At 50.3% G+C, this 17,291-nt stretch overlaps 1 protein-coding gene across 1 annotated transcript in view; it reads left to right on the top strand.

The window, feature by feature from the left end:
- Window positions 1–2,857: 2,857 nt before the first annotated feature.
- Window positions 2,858–17,291, top strand: part of LOC140715975 (5-aminolevulinate synthase, erythroid-specific, mitochondrial-like) — a 22,558-nt gene continuing 8,124 nt past the window's right edge. The window contains 8 exon segments of the mRNA XM_073028597.1: window positions 2,858–5,336; window positions 5,586–5,768; window positions 8,373–8,480; window positions 10,961–11,180; window positions 13,761–13,945; window positions 14,429–14,608; window positions 15,306–15,380; window positions 15,383–15,469. Of these exon segments, the coding sequence (XP_072884698.1) occupies window positions 4,847–5,336; window positions 5,586–5,768; window positions 8,373–8,480; window positions 10,961–11,180; window positions 13,761–13,945; window positions 14,429–14,608; window positions 15,306–15,380; window positions 15,383–15,469 (1,528 nt within the window). The 5' untranslated portion in view covers window positions 2,858–4,846.

The raw sequence follows: 17,291 nt of genomic DNA, 5'->3' as shown, positions 1-17,291 counted from the left end.
AAGATCTTAAAGCACAAACTAACGGAGATGGGAGTAGACTCTCACATGGTGGATTGGATAGTGGACTACTTGACAGATAGACCTCAGTATGTGCGGTTGGGAGACTGTAGGTCTGACACAGTGGTCAGCAGCACAGGAGCGCCACAGGGAACCGTACTCTCTCCGGTCCTGTTCACCCTGTACACATCTGACTTCCAATATAACTCGGAGTCCTGCCATGTGCAGAAGTTCGCTGATGACACGGCCATAGTGGGGTGTGTCAGGAATGGACAGGAGGAGGAGTATAGGAAACTGATACAGGACTTTGTGATATGGTGCAACTCAAACTACCTGCGTCTCAATGTCACCAAGACCAAGGAGATGGTGGTGGACTTTAGGAGATCTAGGCCTCATATGGAGCCAGTGATCATTAATGGAGAATGTGTGGAGCAGGTTAAGACCTACAAGTATCTGGGAGTACAGTTGGACGAGAAGCTAGACTGGACTGCCAACACAGATGCCTTGTGCAGGAAGGCACAGAGTCGACTGTACTTCCTTAGAAGGTTGGCGTCATTCAATGTCTGCAGTGAGATGCTGATGATGTTCTATAGGTCAGTTGTTGAGAGCGCCCTCTTCTTTGTGGTGGCGTGTTGGGGAGGAAGCATTAAGAAGAAGGACGCCTCACGTCTTAATAAGCTGATAAGGAAGGCGGGCTCTGTCGTGGGCAAAGTACTGGAGAGTTTAACATCGGTAGCTGAGCGAAGGGCGCTGAGTAGGCTACGGTCAATTATGGAAAACCCTGAACATCCTCTACATAGCACCATCCAGAGACAGAGAAGCAGTTTCAGCGACAGGTTACTGTCGATGCAATGCTCCTCAGACAGGATGAAGAGGTCAATACTCCCCAATGCCATTAGGCTTTACAATTCAACTGCCAGGACTTAAGAACTTTTTTTTAAAGCTATTATTAATGCTTTTTGAGTTAGTGATTTAGATGCATATCATATTATTACTGAGTTAAGTATTGTATGTAATGAGTTTTTGCTACAACAAGTGTATGGGACATTGGAAAAAATGTTGAATTTCCCCATGGGGATGAATAAAGTATCTATCTATCTATCTATCTATCTATCTTTTATAATGGAGATGAGGAGGGATTTTCCCAGACAGAGACCAGTGAATCGGTGGAATTCGTTGCTATTGGTGGCTGTGGAGGCCAACTCGTTGAGTATATTTAAGGAAGAGATTGATAGGTTTCTAATTTATCAGGACGTCAAAGATTATGGACAGAAAGCTGGACATTGGCGCTGAGAGGGAAATAGATCAGGCATGACGAAATGGCGGACAGCTCATTGATAAGGCAATAGATCAGGCATGACGAAATGGCGGACAGCTCATTGCGCCAAATTGTCTAATTCTGCTCCTATATCTTATAGTCTTGTGGTATACAGGCGCAGACTGAGACACACACACACACACACACACACACACACTCACACGCAGACTGAGAGACTCACACACACATACACACACAGATTGAGATGAGCGCGCGCGCACACACACACACTCACACACGCACACGCAGACTGAGTCACGCACGCACACACACCCACACACGCACACGCATATGCACACACAGACTCACACATACAGTCGCAATCGCTTTCACGCAGTCACACGCACACACAAGTCGTTTGGTTCCAGTTTCCTTGCCTTTGTTTTGCAGGTCAGAGCTGATGATGGGATTCTTCGCCCACACCTGCCCCTTTCTGCTCCGAGTTCCTCGGATCTTCATACAGAGGGCGGGGCCCTCGCTAGCTGTCTACGCTCAGCGCTGCCCCGTGATGTCCCGCGGCGTGGTCACCTCTATTCTCAACCTGCAGTGGGCCAAGGAGAACGAATCGTCTGGTAAACGTAGGAAGGGAGTCCTGATGGCACCATTCAATACGATACTACACTCCTTGGCAATCTTCAACTCCCGACTGATGCAGTCGCCAGCAGGCTCAGAAATAGCATGAAACTCTCCACACCGTCCCATCACACACTCCCGGGGTCAGACACAGAGTGAAGCTCCCTCCACACTGTCCCATCACACACTCCAGGGGTCAGACACAGAGTGAAGCTCCCTCCACCCTGTCCCATCACACAGTCCCGGGGTCAGACACAGAGTGAAGCTCCCTCCACCCTGTCCCATCACACAGTCCCGGGGTCAGACACAGAGTGAATCTCCCTCCACACCGTCCCATCACACACTCCCGGGGTCAGACACAGAGTGAAGCTCCCTCCACCCTGTCCCATCACACACTCCCGGGGTCAGTCACAGAGTGAATCTCCCTCCACACCGTCCCATCACACACTCCCGGGGTCAGACACAGAGTGAAGCTCCCTCCACCCTGTCCCATCACACACTCCCGGGGTCAGACACAGAGTGAAGCTCCCTCCACACTGTCCCATCACACACTCCCGGTGTCAGACACAGAGTGAAACTCCCTCCACACCGTCCCATCACACACTCCCGGGGTCAGACACAGAGTGATGCTCCCTGCACACCGTCCCATCACACACTCCCGGGGTCAGACACAGAGTAAAGCTTCCTCTACACCGTCCCACCACACACTCCCGGGGTCAGACACTGATTGAAGTTTTCTCTACACCGTCCCATAACATATTTCTGGAGTCAGACACAGGGTGGAGCTCCCTCTATTGGAAAGGAGGGGGAGGGCAGAGGACAGAATGGGCGCCGTTGGGGTTGGAGTACAAGCAGGAAGGTAATAGGGAAAGCCAGATCAGGGGGAAGAAGGGTGGGTGGGGGAAGGGGGGGTTGAAGCAAAAAGCAGGGAAGTGATTTATGGAAGATGTGGAGGGCTGAAGAAGTAGAAAGCTGACAGGGGGAAAGAATGGACCATGCGAGAAAGGGAAGGAGGAGGGGCATCGGGGGGAGGCGATAGGCAGGTGAGGAGCAGAGGAGTGGTGAGAGAGGAGCCAGAATGGGGAATGGAAAAAGAGAGGGGCAAGGGGGAGAACAACAGGAATTAGGGAGATCGATGCTCATGTCGTCAGGCTGGAGTCTAACCAGATGGAATACGAGATGTTGCCCCTCCTATTAGAGAGTAACCTCCTCGTGGCCGTATAGGAGGCCAACGACCGACATGCCGGAATGGAATGGAGAGTGGAATTAGAATGGAATGGAGAGTGGGATTGGAATGGAGAGTGGGATTAGAATGGAGAGTGGGATTGGAATGGAGAGTGGGAGTGGAATGGAGAGTGGAAATGGAATGGAGATTGGGAATGTAATGGAGAGTGGGATTGGAATGGAATGGAGAGTGGGATTGAAATGGAGAGTGGGATTGGAATGGAGAGTGGGAATAGAATGGAGAGTGGGATTGAAATGGAGAGTGGGATTGGAATGGAGAGTGGGAATGGAATGGAGAGTGAGAATTGGAATGGAGAGTGGGAATTGGAATGGAGAATGGGAATTGGAATGGAGAGTGGGAATTGGAATGGAGAGTGGGGATTGGAATGGAAAGTGGGATTGGAATGGAGAGTGAGATTAGAATGGAGAGTGGGATTAGAATGGAGAGTGGGATTGGAATGGAGAGTGGGAATTGTAATGGAGAGTGGGATTGAAATGGAGAGTGGGAATTGGAACGGAGAGTGGGAATGGAATGGAGAGTGAGAATTGGAATGCAGAGTGGGAATTGGAATGGAGAATGGGAATTGGAATGGAGAGTGAGAATTGGAATGGAGAGTGGGGATTGGAATGGAGAGTGGGATTGGAATGGAGATTGGGAATTGTAATGGAGAGTGGGAGTGGAATGGAGAGTGGAAATGGTATGGAGAGTGAGATTAGAATGGAGAGTGGGATTGAAATAGAGAGTGGGAATGTAATGGAGAGTGGGAATGTAATGGAGAGTGGGATTGGAATGGAATGGAGAGTGGGATTGGAATGGAGAGTGGGAATAGAATGGAGAGTGGGATTGAAATGGAGAGTGGGATTGAAATGGAGAGTGGGATTGAAATGGAGAGTGGGAATTGGAACAGAGAGTGGGAATGGAACGGAGAGTGAGAATTGGAATGGAGAGTGGGAATTGGAATGGAGAATGGGAATTGGAATGGAGAGTGGGATTGGAATGGAGAGTGAGATTAGAATGGAGTGGGATTAGAATGGAGAGTGGGATTGGAATGGAGAGTGGGAATTGTAATGGAGAGTGGGATTGAAATGGAGAGTGGGAATTGGAATGGAGAGTGGGAATGGAATGGAGAGTGGGGATTGGAATGGAGAGTGGGATTGGAATGGAGAGTGAGATTAGAATGGAGAGTGAAATTAGAATGGAGAGTGGGATTGGAATGGAGAGTGGGAATTGTAATGGAGAGTGGGAGTGGAATGGAGAGTGGAAATGGAATGGAGAGTGAGATTAGAATGATTGGGATTGAAATAGAGAGTGGGAATGTAATGGAGAGTGGGAATGTAATGGAGAGTGGGATTGGAATGGAATGGAGAGTGGGATTGGAATGGAGAGTGGGAATAGAATGGAGAGTGGGATTGAAATGGAGAGTGAGAATTGGAATGAAGAGTGGGAATTGGAATGGAGAATGGGAATTGGAATGGAGAGTGGGATTGGAATGGAGAGTGGGAATGGAATGGAGAGTGGGAATTGGAATGGAGAATGGGAATTGGAATGGAGAGTGGGAATTGAAATGGAGAGTGGGGATTGGAATGGAGAGTGGGAATAGAATGTAGAGTGGGAATTGGAATGGAGAATGGGAATTGGAATGGAGAGTGGGAATTGGAATGGAGAGTGGGGATTGGAATGGAGAGTGGGAATAGAATGGAGAGTGGGAATTGGAATGGAGAGTGGGAATTGGAATGGAGAGTGGGATTGGAATGGAGAGTGGGAATGGAATGGAGAATGGGAATTGGAATGGAGAGTGGGAATTTGAATGGAGAGTGGGGATTGGGATAGAGAGTGGGATTGGAATGGAGAGTGGGAATGGAATGGAAATGGGAATTGGAATGGAGAGTGGGAATTGGATTGGAGAGTGGGGATTGGAATGGAGAGTGGGATTGGAATGGAGAGTGGGAATTGGAATGGAGAGTGGGAATTGGAATGGAGAGTGGGATTGGAATGGAGAGTGGGATTGGAATGGAGAGTGGGTATTGGAATGGAGAGTGGGATTGGAATGGAGAGTGGGAATGGAATGGAGAGTGGGAATTGGAACGGGTGGCCACTGGAGAATTCCGTTTATTATGGTGGACAGAACGAAGTTGCTTGATGAAGTGGACACCTCCCTCCCACAACCAACGCTGGTTCTCCCCGACGTAGACGAGGTTGCACCAGGACCCTCGGATACAGCAGGTGACCCTAATAGACTTGCAGGTGAAGTGGCGACTTCGGGCTCTGGATGGAGGTGAGGGAGGAGTATAGGGGTAGCACTTCTCATGGTAGGAGGGACATCACAGTGGGGAGGGACGATTGAAGAAGGAAGAATTATGGGGGTTTTCTCAGCTAGCAGACGTCTGGATAACCTATTCGGCAGGGGAGAAAATGAAGAGTCCGCAGCGACAGTCTTGGGTGTCATGAATCTCCATCTGTATTGTCTTTCAGGGGCTGGCGGCTTTCCGTCACCGCTGCTGGCCTCGGCCAAGACCATGACCCAGTCCGGCAGCCAGGTCGTCGCCTCCAACTGCCCTTTCATGGAGCTGGAGGTTCAGGGGGGCCTGAGCACGCTGATCTGCAAGGCCAGCCTGCAGGTGCAGGAGGACGTGGCAGTCATGGCCCCCCGGAGAGGTGAGTGTGCCTATGTCACCCCCACTTAACTGGACACTGAAAACTCGCACTACATTTGGAAAACACACTTTATTTAGAAAACAGCGTGGCCCCCTATCACCCCACTGTTCTAAAGTCCGAGCAGAGAAATGCCATTTTTAGATTAGATTTAACTTTATTGTCATTGTGCCGAGTACAGATACAAAGCCAATGAAATGTAGTTAGCATCTAACCAGAAATGCAAAGAATAGTGTTATTTACAAAATAACTGCGAATAAAAAGTAAGTGCTACAGCACACAAATATAAAAGTACTGAAACAGTACAATATGGGTGCAATACTGCTTAGCGCTGTGATGTGAGGTTCAGCAGGGTCACAGCCTCAGGGAAGAAGCTCTTCCTGAGCCTGCTGGTGTGGGAGCGGAGGCTCCTGTAGCGCCTACCGGATGGGAGGAGAGTAAAAAGTCCATGGTTAGGGTGAGATGCATCCTTGATAATGCTTTTCACCCTGCCCAGGCAGCGTTTATGGTAGATGTTCTCAATGGTGGGGAATTGGGTGACGATAATCCACTGGGCAGTTTTCACCACACGCTGGAGTGCTTTGCGGTCCAGTACGGGACAATTGCCATACCACACTGAGATGCAGTTGGTGAGTATGCTCTCAACGGTACAGCGGCAAAAGTCCGTCAGTATCCTGGGACAGAGGTGAGCTTTCTTGATGCTCCGCAGGAAATGAAGGCTCTGTTTACACATAGCTAAGTTCCATAACCCCTTGAAATTGGCGTCACAAGTAGAATAGGATAAAGAATAGCAGATGCAATTTAATGCAGGCAAGTGTGAGGTGATACACTTTGCAAGGACAAACCAGGGCCCGATTCTGAGAGGTACGGCATAACAGAGGATTCTAAGAATAAAGATACATAATTCCTTGCAAGTGGGATCACTGCAGGATAGGACCGTAAAAAGAGCTTTTAGCACGTTGGCCTTCAGAAGTCAGAGTACTGAGTACAGGAGTTGGAACGTTATGTTGAAGTTGTGTAAGACGTTGATGAAACCTAATTTAGAGTATCGTGCACAGTTCTGGTCACCTACCTACAGGAAATATATCAATAAGATTGATAAGAATACAGAGAAAATTAACCAGGACCTGATGTATAGGCAAAGGCTGAATAGGTAAAACCTGTATTTCTTGGAGAACGAGGACAGATTTGACAGAGGTATAGAAAATTAGGACTGGTACAGACAGGGTTAATACATGCAGACATTTTCCCCTGGTGTGAGACTGAAACTAGAGGTCATAGGTTCAGGGTGAAAGGTGAAATAGTTAAAGGGAACCTGAGACGGAACAATTCACTCAGAGGGCGGTGAGAGTCTGGAACGAGCTGCCAGCGGAACTGGTTGAAGCATGTACGTTATCGACATTTAGAAGGCTCTTGGACGAGTACATGGATAGGAGCAGGGTTCCCAAACTTTTTATGCCACAGACCCCTCCCATTCACCGAGGCGTCCCTGGTAAATAGCTTGGATGGGCATCTTGGGTGGCACGGCCCAGCTGGGCCGAAGGGCCTGTTGCCATGCTGCGTGACTCGGGAAGGAGGTCTCACGCTGAGAAATAAAATCCGGTGATGTCATTAAAGGTTCAAGATTGTTTATTGTGATTCTTCAGTACATGAATGTAAAAGAGAAGGGAATGATTGTTACTCCGAATCCGATCTGCATAAAAAACACAATAAGTATAAAAACGCAAAAAGCCTTGTCAGTTATGTACATAAGATTAGCTTATACAGTATACAGTACATAGACAGACAGTATGTCCGTAAAGTGCCGCTAGGTGGCGCAGTATCCAAACATAAGGTGACAGTCAGGAAATGATATAGTTGACTAGGCGACTATTGGCAAGAGGAACTCACCTTCTTGTGCTGACACTGGAGAGGGTTCAAAGGAGGTTTACGAAAATGATTCCAGTATTGAACGGCTTGTCATATGAAGAGTGTTTGACGGCTCTGCGCCTGTGTTCACTGGAATGCAGAAGAACGCGAGGGGACCTCATTGAAACCTATCGAATTTTGAAAGGCCTCAGTAAGGTGGGTGTGACAAGAATGCTTCCTGTGATGGGGGAGTCTAGGACCAGAGCGAACAACCTCAGAATAGAGGGGCGTTCTTTTCGAACGGGAATGAGGGGGAATTTATTTCGCCAGAAAGAGGAAAATCGGTGGAATACGTTGCCACAGGCGGTTGTAGAGGCCAAATCTTTACGTATATTTAAGGCGGAGGTTGATAGATTCTTACAACACACACAAAATGCTGGTGGAACGCAGCAGGCCAGGCAGCATCTATAGGGAGAAGCGCTGTCGACGTTTCGGGCCGAGCCCCTTCGTTAGTCCTGACGAGCTTTGGTTCAGCCGTGTCCGGCCTCAGGGGCAAGTGGGCTCCTGGCAGCCGAGAGGATCAGCCCGAGAACCCCCAATCCCCCCCCCCCACACACACACACACACACACACACACACACACACACACACACACACACACACACACACACACACACACACACACACACACACACCCTCTCTCTGTCGGAGTCGCCGTTACTTGCTGCTGTACCATCATTGTATCTTTCTGCCTTCCAGAACTCACCCAGACCGAGGCGATTCTCGACTGGCAGCCGGAGCAGGACAACGAGGTCCAAGATCGCGAGCCGGCAATTACTCATCTTCTCCAGGACAACATGGACAGGGGTATGTGTGTGTGTGTGTGTGTGTGTGTGTGTGTGTGTGTGTGTGTGTGTGTGTGTGTGTGTGTGTGTGTGTGTGTGTGTGTGTGTGTGCGTGCGTGCGTGCGTGTGTGTGTGTGTGTGTGTGTGTCCATGCCAACAATATTTAAACTACCTCCTCCCATCGACCTGTACCGGGACCATAACCCTCCATACCCCTACCACCCATGTAGCTCTCCAAACTTCTCTTAAGCGTTGATTTCGGGCTCGCGCTGGCACACTCCGCACGCTCACCACCCTCTGAGTGAAGAAGTTTCCCCTCATGTTCGCCTTAAACATCTCACCTTCCACCCTTAACCCATGACCTCTGGTTGTAGTCCCGCACGAGTTTGTGCGTCCGTATGTCTCCGTGCGTGTCTGCATCTGTCTGTGACTTTAAAACCCTAAAGCATAGGAGCAGACCTAGGCCGTTCGGCCCATCGAGTCTGCTCCGTTATTCCAGCAGGGCTGATTTATCATCCCTGCCAACCCCATTCCCCTGCCTTCTCCCAGAAATCTCTGACACCCTGACCAATCTCGGTGCCTTTCCTTCTGTCTGTGGATCTTCGTACATTCTTCCAAGTATGTGATACTCAACATCTAAAATCGCAGACTCAAACGTAGTTTGTCAGTTATTTTCACCTCCAGATGAAATACTTACCACGCATGTCTGCTTTAAATCTCCCCCCTTCTAAATGCATGTCGTCTGGTATTAGACATTTCCGTCCTGGGGATAAAAGATACCGGCTATCTACTCTATCTGTGCCTCACACCTCTACCAGGCCTCCCCTCAGGCCCCGCCGCTGCCGGGATGCAGCCCTCGCTGGTCCAGCCTCTCCTTATATCAGCTCAGACAAGAGCAGAGAAGGGCCGTGCGCAGACAGATGCGGGCAGTACTGGGACACGGGCTGGAAATCTCCCTCCCAACACAACGGGAACCAACACGAGGGACTCCCACCAGCGACTTCTGAGTGCCAGTGGCAGGGGACTGCCAGGTCTTCACATCAAAGGCGTCCCGGCTGACCAGAGCATTAACGGACCAACCATATAAATACTAAGCCGGCCACGGCGGGTCAGAGGTCAGAATCAGAGTTATTATTACTGACATGTGTGAAATTTCCCCCTTGCGGCAAGACATAAAAATATAAGTTATAATAAATAAAGTGAAAAGCTGAATAGACAGGTCATGGACCATTCAGAAATCTGATTGCGGAGGCGAAGAAGCTGCTTTAAAACCTCCGTTTACTACCTACTCTGCCTGCAAGTTGAGCTTTAGGGAATCCTGCACTATGACTCCTAAGCTCCGTTTCACCTCGATTTCGGAATTCCATCCTCATCTAAGGGGACAAAAAAAACCCAGTTCTTAGCCTCCTTCACTCCAAAGACAAAAGCCTGAGCTCACGCAAACTCTTCTCACAAGACGTGCTCTCTAATCCAGGCAGCATCCTGGTGAATCTCTTCTGCACCCTCTCTCTAAAGCTCCCACATCCTACCTAAAATGAGGCGATCAGAAATGAGCACAACACTCTGAATGTGGTCTGAGCAGAATTTTATAGACCTGCAACATAATCTCGCGGCTGCTGAGCTCAAATCCCCCGATCAATGAAGGCCTTCTTACACCTTCTTAGCAATCCAATCGACTTGCGAGTCATCTTTGAGGGATCTCTCAGCGTTGACCCCAGGATCCCCCTGCTCCTCAACACTGTTAGGAAATCTATCATCAGCCCTGCATTGTGCCTTCAGATTCGACCCCCGCATTGAGGTGACAACAGCCTTTCACTCAGTGTCAGCAAATCAAAAGAGCTGATTATTGACTTCGAGGGGGGAGGGGGCGAAAGGGAGGTCCTAGTCCAGCCACGTAGTTACCGCGGGCCAACGAAGCTCACTCCATTGTCTCCCCTTACTCATCGGGTTGGAGAATTTGGCGTTTCCCTGTTGACCCTCACTGACTTTTAACTGACGCACCACAGTAAGCATCCTGTCCGGCTTGGAACCGCAACCGCTCTGTCCGAGACCGCGAGAAAGTGCGGAGAGCTGCGGACCCAGCTCAGCAAACCTCCCCTCCACGGACTCTGCCCACGCTTCTCGCTGCCTCAGTCAAAGACCGCACCTACTCCGGACCTTCTCCCTTCTCCCCTCTCCCATCGGGCAGAAGATCCGAAAGCCCGTCCCACCAGGCTCAAGGTCAGCTTCTACCCCGCTGTTATTGAATGGTCCTCCAGCAGGACTCGATGGACAGTGTGCCTCGTTCCGGGCCTTTCTCGCTAACTGAAGCACTTTATTCTGCATTCCTCGATGCACAGATGGACGGCATGCAAAGTTTTATCACTGTACTTCGGTACATGTGACAATAATAAACCGACTTACCAATTTGGTCAGTTAAGTTTGTGCTGTCGACTGACTGCAGACTGATTCGCTGTTTCCGTCTCCTCCCCCTCTCCCGCACATCTTTCTTTAAACTGACAGATAATGCCTTTGACTACGACGGATTCTTTGAGCGCAAGATCGAGGAAAAGAAAGAAGACCATACCTACCGTGTGTTCAAGACCGTGAACCGGAGAGCGGAGGAGTATCCTTTCGCGGAGCACTACGCTGAGCCGATGGCGGAAGGCCACGACGTGTCGGTGTGGTGCAGCAACGACTATCTGGGAATGAGCCGACACCCCCGCGTCCTGAAAGCCATCATGTAAGTGGAACGAGGAACCCCGCCCACACACAACTTCTCACAGCCACGCACGTACACTCATTAGCCACCTGATACACATGTGCACCCGATCATTAACATAAATGTCTGATCATCCAATCACACGGCAGCGACTCAATGCATAAAAACATGTGGACGTGGTCAAGAGGTTCAGTTGTTCAGACCAAACATCAGGGTGGGGGAAGAAATGTCAGCAAAGCGACTTTGACCTTGGAATGATTGTCGGTGCCAGGCGGGGATGGTTTGAGTATTTCTGAAGCTGCTGATCTCTTGGGACAGCAGTCTCCAGAGTTTACAGAGAATGTGAAAAGGAAATCCAGTGAGCGGCAGTTCTGTGGACGAAAAGGTCTTGTTAATGAGAGAGGTCAGAGGGGAATGGCCAGACTGGTTCAAGCCGACAGGAGGGCGGCAGTAATTCGGATAAGCAGGCGTTACCACAGTGGTGTGCAGAAGATGAATGAGGTGGGTGTGCTACAGCAGCAGAAAACCACAAACATGTATTCAGAGGCCACTTTATTAGCAACAAGAGGTAGCTGGTAAAGTGGTCAATGAGCCCAAACGCAGCGCCGATTCAGCCCGCCAGGAATATGGGCCCGGGCAAGTGAAAATGCCCGGGAAAGGGTCCGGTACGATTCCACTAGCCACAGTGGCGGAGCGGGTAGGGCCGGTGCTTTGCAGGAGCAGAGCCCCGGTTTCATATACATCCGGGCGTCGTGGACAGCCAGGGACGCGATCAAAGCTAGCAGCGGGATCTGAACCAGCTGACGAAATGGGCTACAAATGGCAGGTGGAATTTAATTCAGACAAGTGTGAGGCGTGGCACTTTGGGGTAGGTCTGACACGGTTGAGCGGTCGGCACTGAGGAGTGCGGTAGAACAGAGGGATCTGGAATGAAATGTTGACGGTTTATTATATACCGTGTATGTCTTTATCTATCTATCGAGTTATACATTCACTCATTCAACCATCTATTTCATTTATTTACTTGTTCATTTAGAGTTCAGCAAGGTAACCGCCACAGAGAGAGCGCAGTGCAGGTAAATGATAAGGTGAAAGATTGTAACAAGATAGGTTGTGAGGTCAAGAATCCATCCATTTCTTCTTTCTCCTTGGGCCCTTGGCTCCCATTGGAGCATAGACCATGGTGACCTCCTGTCTCCATCGTCCAAAGTCGGTGGTATATTTGGAGTTTATCAATGTTTCTGACACGCTGTACAGAGGGTTGGCCGATACATCTTCACCAGAGCCCCATCGGCCGGCCTTACCCATTTCCACCTCTCACGACAGGGACGTGGGGTTGGACTTTAAGAGGCGGAAAACCACTTAATAGTCTTATAAAAGCGAATGAAAATGGTTCTTGAGCCTGGCGCTTTCAAGCTTTTGTGTCTTCTGTCCGATGGGGAGGAGAGAAGAGAGGAGGTTTAACTGGTTGCGTCAACATTGTCGGCTGACGGGCTGCACAGTTCCATGTTGAGTTGGACTGCGTGAAAGAGCTTAACCCAGATAAATTAGAATTTAACCCAGATAAATGTGAGGTGGTTGTATCTTGGTGGGGGGGGGGGGGGGGGAATGCAACGAAACAGTACACTCTTAAGGCCACGATCCCTCACAGTGTTGCTGAGCAGTAAGATCTAGGGCTCCAAGTTCATAGCTCCTTGAAGTGGCTCCGCAGGTCGATGAGGTGGTTGCGGGCGTATGGAATGCCTGCTTTTATTCGTCGAGGCATTGAGTTCAAAAGTCAAAAGCAACTGGCTAGGCGGCATCTGAAGTATTGCAGACAGTTCCGGCCGCCCCGCTCTAGGAACGATGTTGAGGCTCTGGAGAGGGTGCAGAAGAGGTTTACCCGGATGTGCTATCACGAGGCTGGATTGCTTTCTCTGGAGCTCCAGGAGGCTAAGGGAGGCATCTGATAGAGGTCTACAAGATCATGAGAGTCATTGGACAGGGAGTCTTTTGAAATGCCTGATACCTGAGGGCGTGCATTGAAGGTTGGGGGCGGGGCGAGAGGTTCAAGTAGAATGTGAGGGGTAAGTGTTGTACTTAGACTTGTGGGTGCCTGCCTGGTTTGGTAGTAGAGGCAAATGCGTTAGATGTTTCAAGAGACGTTTCGATAAGCACATGGATGTGAGGAAGATGGAGGGGTAGGGACATGGTGTAGGGAGGAGGGATTCCTGTTTGGGTGCTTTTGATCTGCTTTTTAGCTGGTTCGGCAAAAACATCGGGGGACGAATGGCCTGTTCCTGTGCTGTACCGTACTGATCTGTGACCTCAATAAAACTCAACGGGGAGCAGAACAAGTGCTTTAATGTACGCGCCAATAACCTGCCACCCACAACTCTCAGACGCCTTAGATTGATTCTTGCCCAGTCCATACCCTCCTTCCCACTAAAATGAGGCACCACACGAGAATGCACAACGCACGGAGACAGACCCCAACTGTTCAATACGACCACGGCTGATCTGCCCCAGCCGTGTGCCAGATCCCCATAGGCCTCGGCCCTCTGGTATTATTTAGGAAGCTTCCAGATGGCGCACCGGCCGTGACTAGTGCGCTTCCCGCAGGGAGACGGTGCAGCAGCACGGCGCAGGGGCCGGAGGGACGCGCAATATCTCGGGGACCAGCAAGTTCCACGTGGATCTGGAACATGAGCTGGCCAGCCTTCACCGGAAGGACGCCGCCCTCCTCTTCTCGTCCTGCTTCGTGGCCAACGACTCCACCCTCTTCACCCTGGCCAAGATGTTGCCCGGTATGAGGCACGAAGGGGCGGGGGCAGTGGCCGGGGGAGGGAAAAGAGGAAGAGGGAGAAAAGGGAGAACGAGGAGAAGGAGAGAGAGGGGGGAAGGAGGGTAGGGCGAGAGGGAGAGGGAGGGGGAGGTGGGGGAAGTAGGGGAGGAACGGGAGAGGGGGAGGGAGTGGAGGGAGGGGGAGGGGAGAGAGGGAGGGAGGGGAGGGAGGGAGACAGGGAGAGGAGAAAATGGGGCAACAGAGAGAAGGAGGGGTAGGGGAGGGGCAGTGGAGAGAAGGGGAGAGGAGGGAAGCGAGTGAGGAGAGTGGAGGGTGAGGGGGAGAGAGGTAAGGTGGGAAAGGTGAGGGGGAAGGGAAGAGAGGGGAAGAGGAAGGGGATGAGAGGAGGGTGAGAAAAGGAAGGGGAGGCAAGGGGAGGGGGAGTGGAGGGAGGAGAGTGAAAGAGGGCAAGCAAACTGTTTAAGAGCGCGTCTGAATCCGGCAGGTTGTGAGATCTATTCCGACGCTGGGAACCACGCCTCCATGATCCAGGGCATCAGGAACAGCAGGGTGCCCAAGTTCGTCTTCCGGCACAACGACGCCCAGCACCTGGAGCAACTGCTGAGGCAGTCGGACCCCAAGACTCCAAAGATCGTGGCATTTGAGACGGTGCATTCGATGGATGGTGAGGAACCGGCACATGCAGAGCCAGACAGAGTGGCGGCTGCTCGGACGGGCTAGCTGGAGGGGAGTCAACTTTAAACTCAGTCTATTAAAATTGCATCGGCTTTCCATAAGACACAGGGGCAGAATTAAACCATTCGACCCATCGAGGCTCCTCCGCCATTCCATCATGGCTGATTTATTCTCCATCTCAACCCCATTCTCCTGTTTTATCCCCATAACCTGTGACGCCTTTACTAATCAAGAACCTATCAACCCCCGGTTTAAATATACCCAATGACTTGGCCTCCACAGCCGTCTGTGAAAATGAATTCCACAGACTCACCACCCTCTGGTTAAAGAAATTCCTCCTCATCTCTGTTCTAAATGGATGTTCCCTCCACTCTGAGGTTGTGCCTTCTGGTCCTAGACTCTCCCCACTATACGATGCATCCTCTCCATGCCCACTCTATCTCGGCCTTTCAATATTCCGTAGGTTCATTAAGATCCGCTATCATTCTTGTAAGCTCCAGCGAGTACAGGCCCAGAGCCATCAAACGCTCGTCGTTCGTTAACCCTTTAATTCCTGGGATCATCCTTGTGAACCTCCTCTGGACCCTCCCAACGCCAGCACATCCCTTCTTCGATATGGTGCCTAAGACTGCGCACAAAACGCCAAATGGACCACGTCTTTATGCTACCCTTTCTGTTCCGCTCAGGTGCAATCTGCCCGCTGGAGGAGCTGTGCGATGTCGCGCACAGGTACGGGGCAATCACCTTCGTGGACGAGGTGCACGCGTGGGGTTGTACGGGGCCCAGGGCGCCGGGATCGGAGAGCGGGACGGCGTCCTCCACAAACTGGACATCGTGTCGGGAACTCTCGGTAAGTCAGAGTTAGCTCTTTCCCACTCACCGCAGGTACGGGGACGGGGAAGAGGGGGGGGGTGGATGCGGGGGCGGATTTTAAAAGAAACCCGAGGGGCTTAGTTTTTTTTTTAAAGCAGGGGGTGGTAGCTGTCCGTAACCAGCTGCCAGAGGAAGTCATTGAGGCAGGTTCGTTAACAAAGTTTAAAAGGCGGTTGAACGGAAACATAAATAGCAAAGACGAGCAAATGGACGAGCTCAAAAAGGTGGCATCTATTACTAGGGCCCACACCATCCAAGACGTGGCATCTTCTTTCTTTCTTTATATCGCGATACGGCCGGTAACAGGCCCTTCGGCCCAACAAGTCTACGCCGCGGAATTACACCCATGTGACCAATTAACCGTGGGAGGAAACCCGCGCGGTTACAGGGTGAACGTACAGGCAGCGGGAATTGAACTCAGGTCGATGGTGCCATAATTACGCTAACCCCTTCGCTATCGTGCTGCCCCATTTCTACCACTGGGGAGGAGGTATTGGACCCACACGACGCTTTAGGAACAGCTTCTTCCCCTCTTTCTGATTGGTCCATGGACAATTACCTCGTTATTCCTGCTATTTATTTATTTATTATATCCCACGGAACCCAACAAATTTCAGAGCTTAAGACATAGGAGCAGAATCAGGCCATTCGGCCATCGAGTCTGTTCTGCCATTCCATGGCAGAGATACTATCCCTCCCAATCCCATTCCATAAGACCATAAGACACAGGAGCATAATTAAGCCATTCAATCCATAAATCCTGTTGCACCATTCCATCATGGCTAATTGATTATTCTATGAGATCTCAATCCTATTCTTCAGTCGTGGTTAGTGTACTGGTCAGCACAATGCTATACAGTACCAGCCGCTGTCTGTAAGGAGTTTGCATGTTCTGCCCGTAACATGGGTTTGCTCCAGGTGTTCCGGTTTCGTCCCACAATCCCAAGATGTACCGGTTGGCCGATTAATCGGCCATTGTAAATTGTCCCGTAATTAAGCTAGGGTTATATCAGGGGTGACTGGGCGGTGTAGCTCGAAGGGACGTAAAGACCTACTCTGTGCTGTATCTCAAACAATCAATCAATCAATCAATCAATAAAGCAAGCAAGCAAGCGGCCAGGGACTGAACTGGGCCATTCATCCATCATTTTTCATCCTGAACCTAATAAAGTGGCCACACAGTGGTCACAAGGGAACAAAGTGGAGCGGTGGATCACTACGCAGCGATGTGTTTGCCATGGGTGACCTTCCCAAGAGCTGAGACATAAAACCCCGGACTCCGGCCAACATAGCTCTCCGGGTCCTTGAGGCACGCAACCCTCCGAACCCCATGACAAGGTTGTGGCTCGCTTGGAGGAACCACAGGGGATAACTGTACTTTATTCAGCACCACTTGCCCCATCATTGAGATGATCCCACACCCTGTGGACTCACTTTCAGTGACTCTTCATATCATTTTTCGATCTTTGTTGCTCATTTATTCATGATGATTATTATTTATTTATTTGTGTTTGCATAGTTTGCACACTGGTGAACGTCCAATTCGGCACGGCCTTTCATTGATTATATCATGGTTATCATTCTATTGCAGTTCTATTGATTATGCCCGTGAGAAAATACATTTCAGGGTTATATATGGTGACGTGTGTATACTTTGATAATAAATTCACTTTGAACTTTGAGCCCTTCTGATTTCAGGATGTTCAGGAGAATGCAGAAGAATCATTCTGTAACTTTGTGAGGGTGAACTTGGAGTCCTGGGTGCAGTTTTGGTCACCCCGTCTAAGGGAGGGATGTAG

Source organism: Hemitrygon akajei, chromosome 24, assembly GCF_048418815.1.
Source record: "Hemitrygon akajei chromosome 24, sHemAka1.3, whole genome shotgun sequence".
NCBI lineage: Eukaryota > Metazoa > Chordata > Chondrichthyes > Myliobatiformes > Dasyatidae > Hemitrygon > Hemitrygon akajei.
This window is presented reverse-complemented; position numbering and strand designations above follow the sequence as displayed.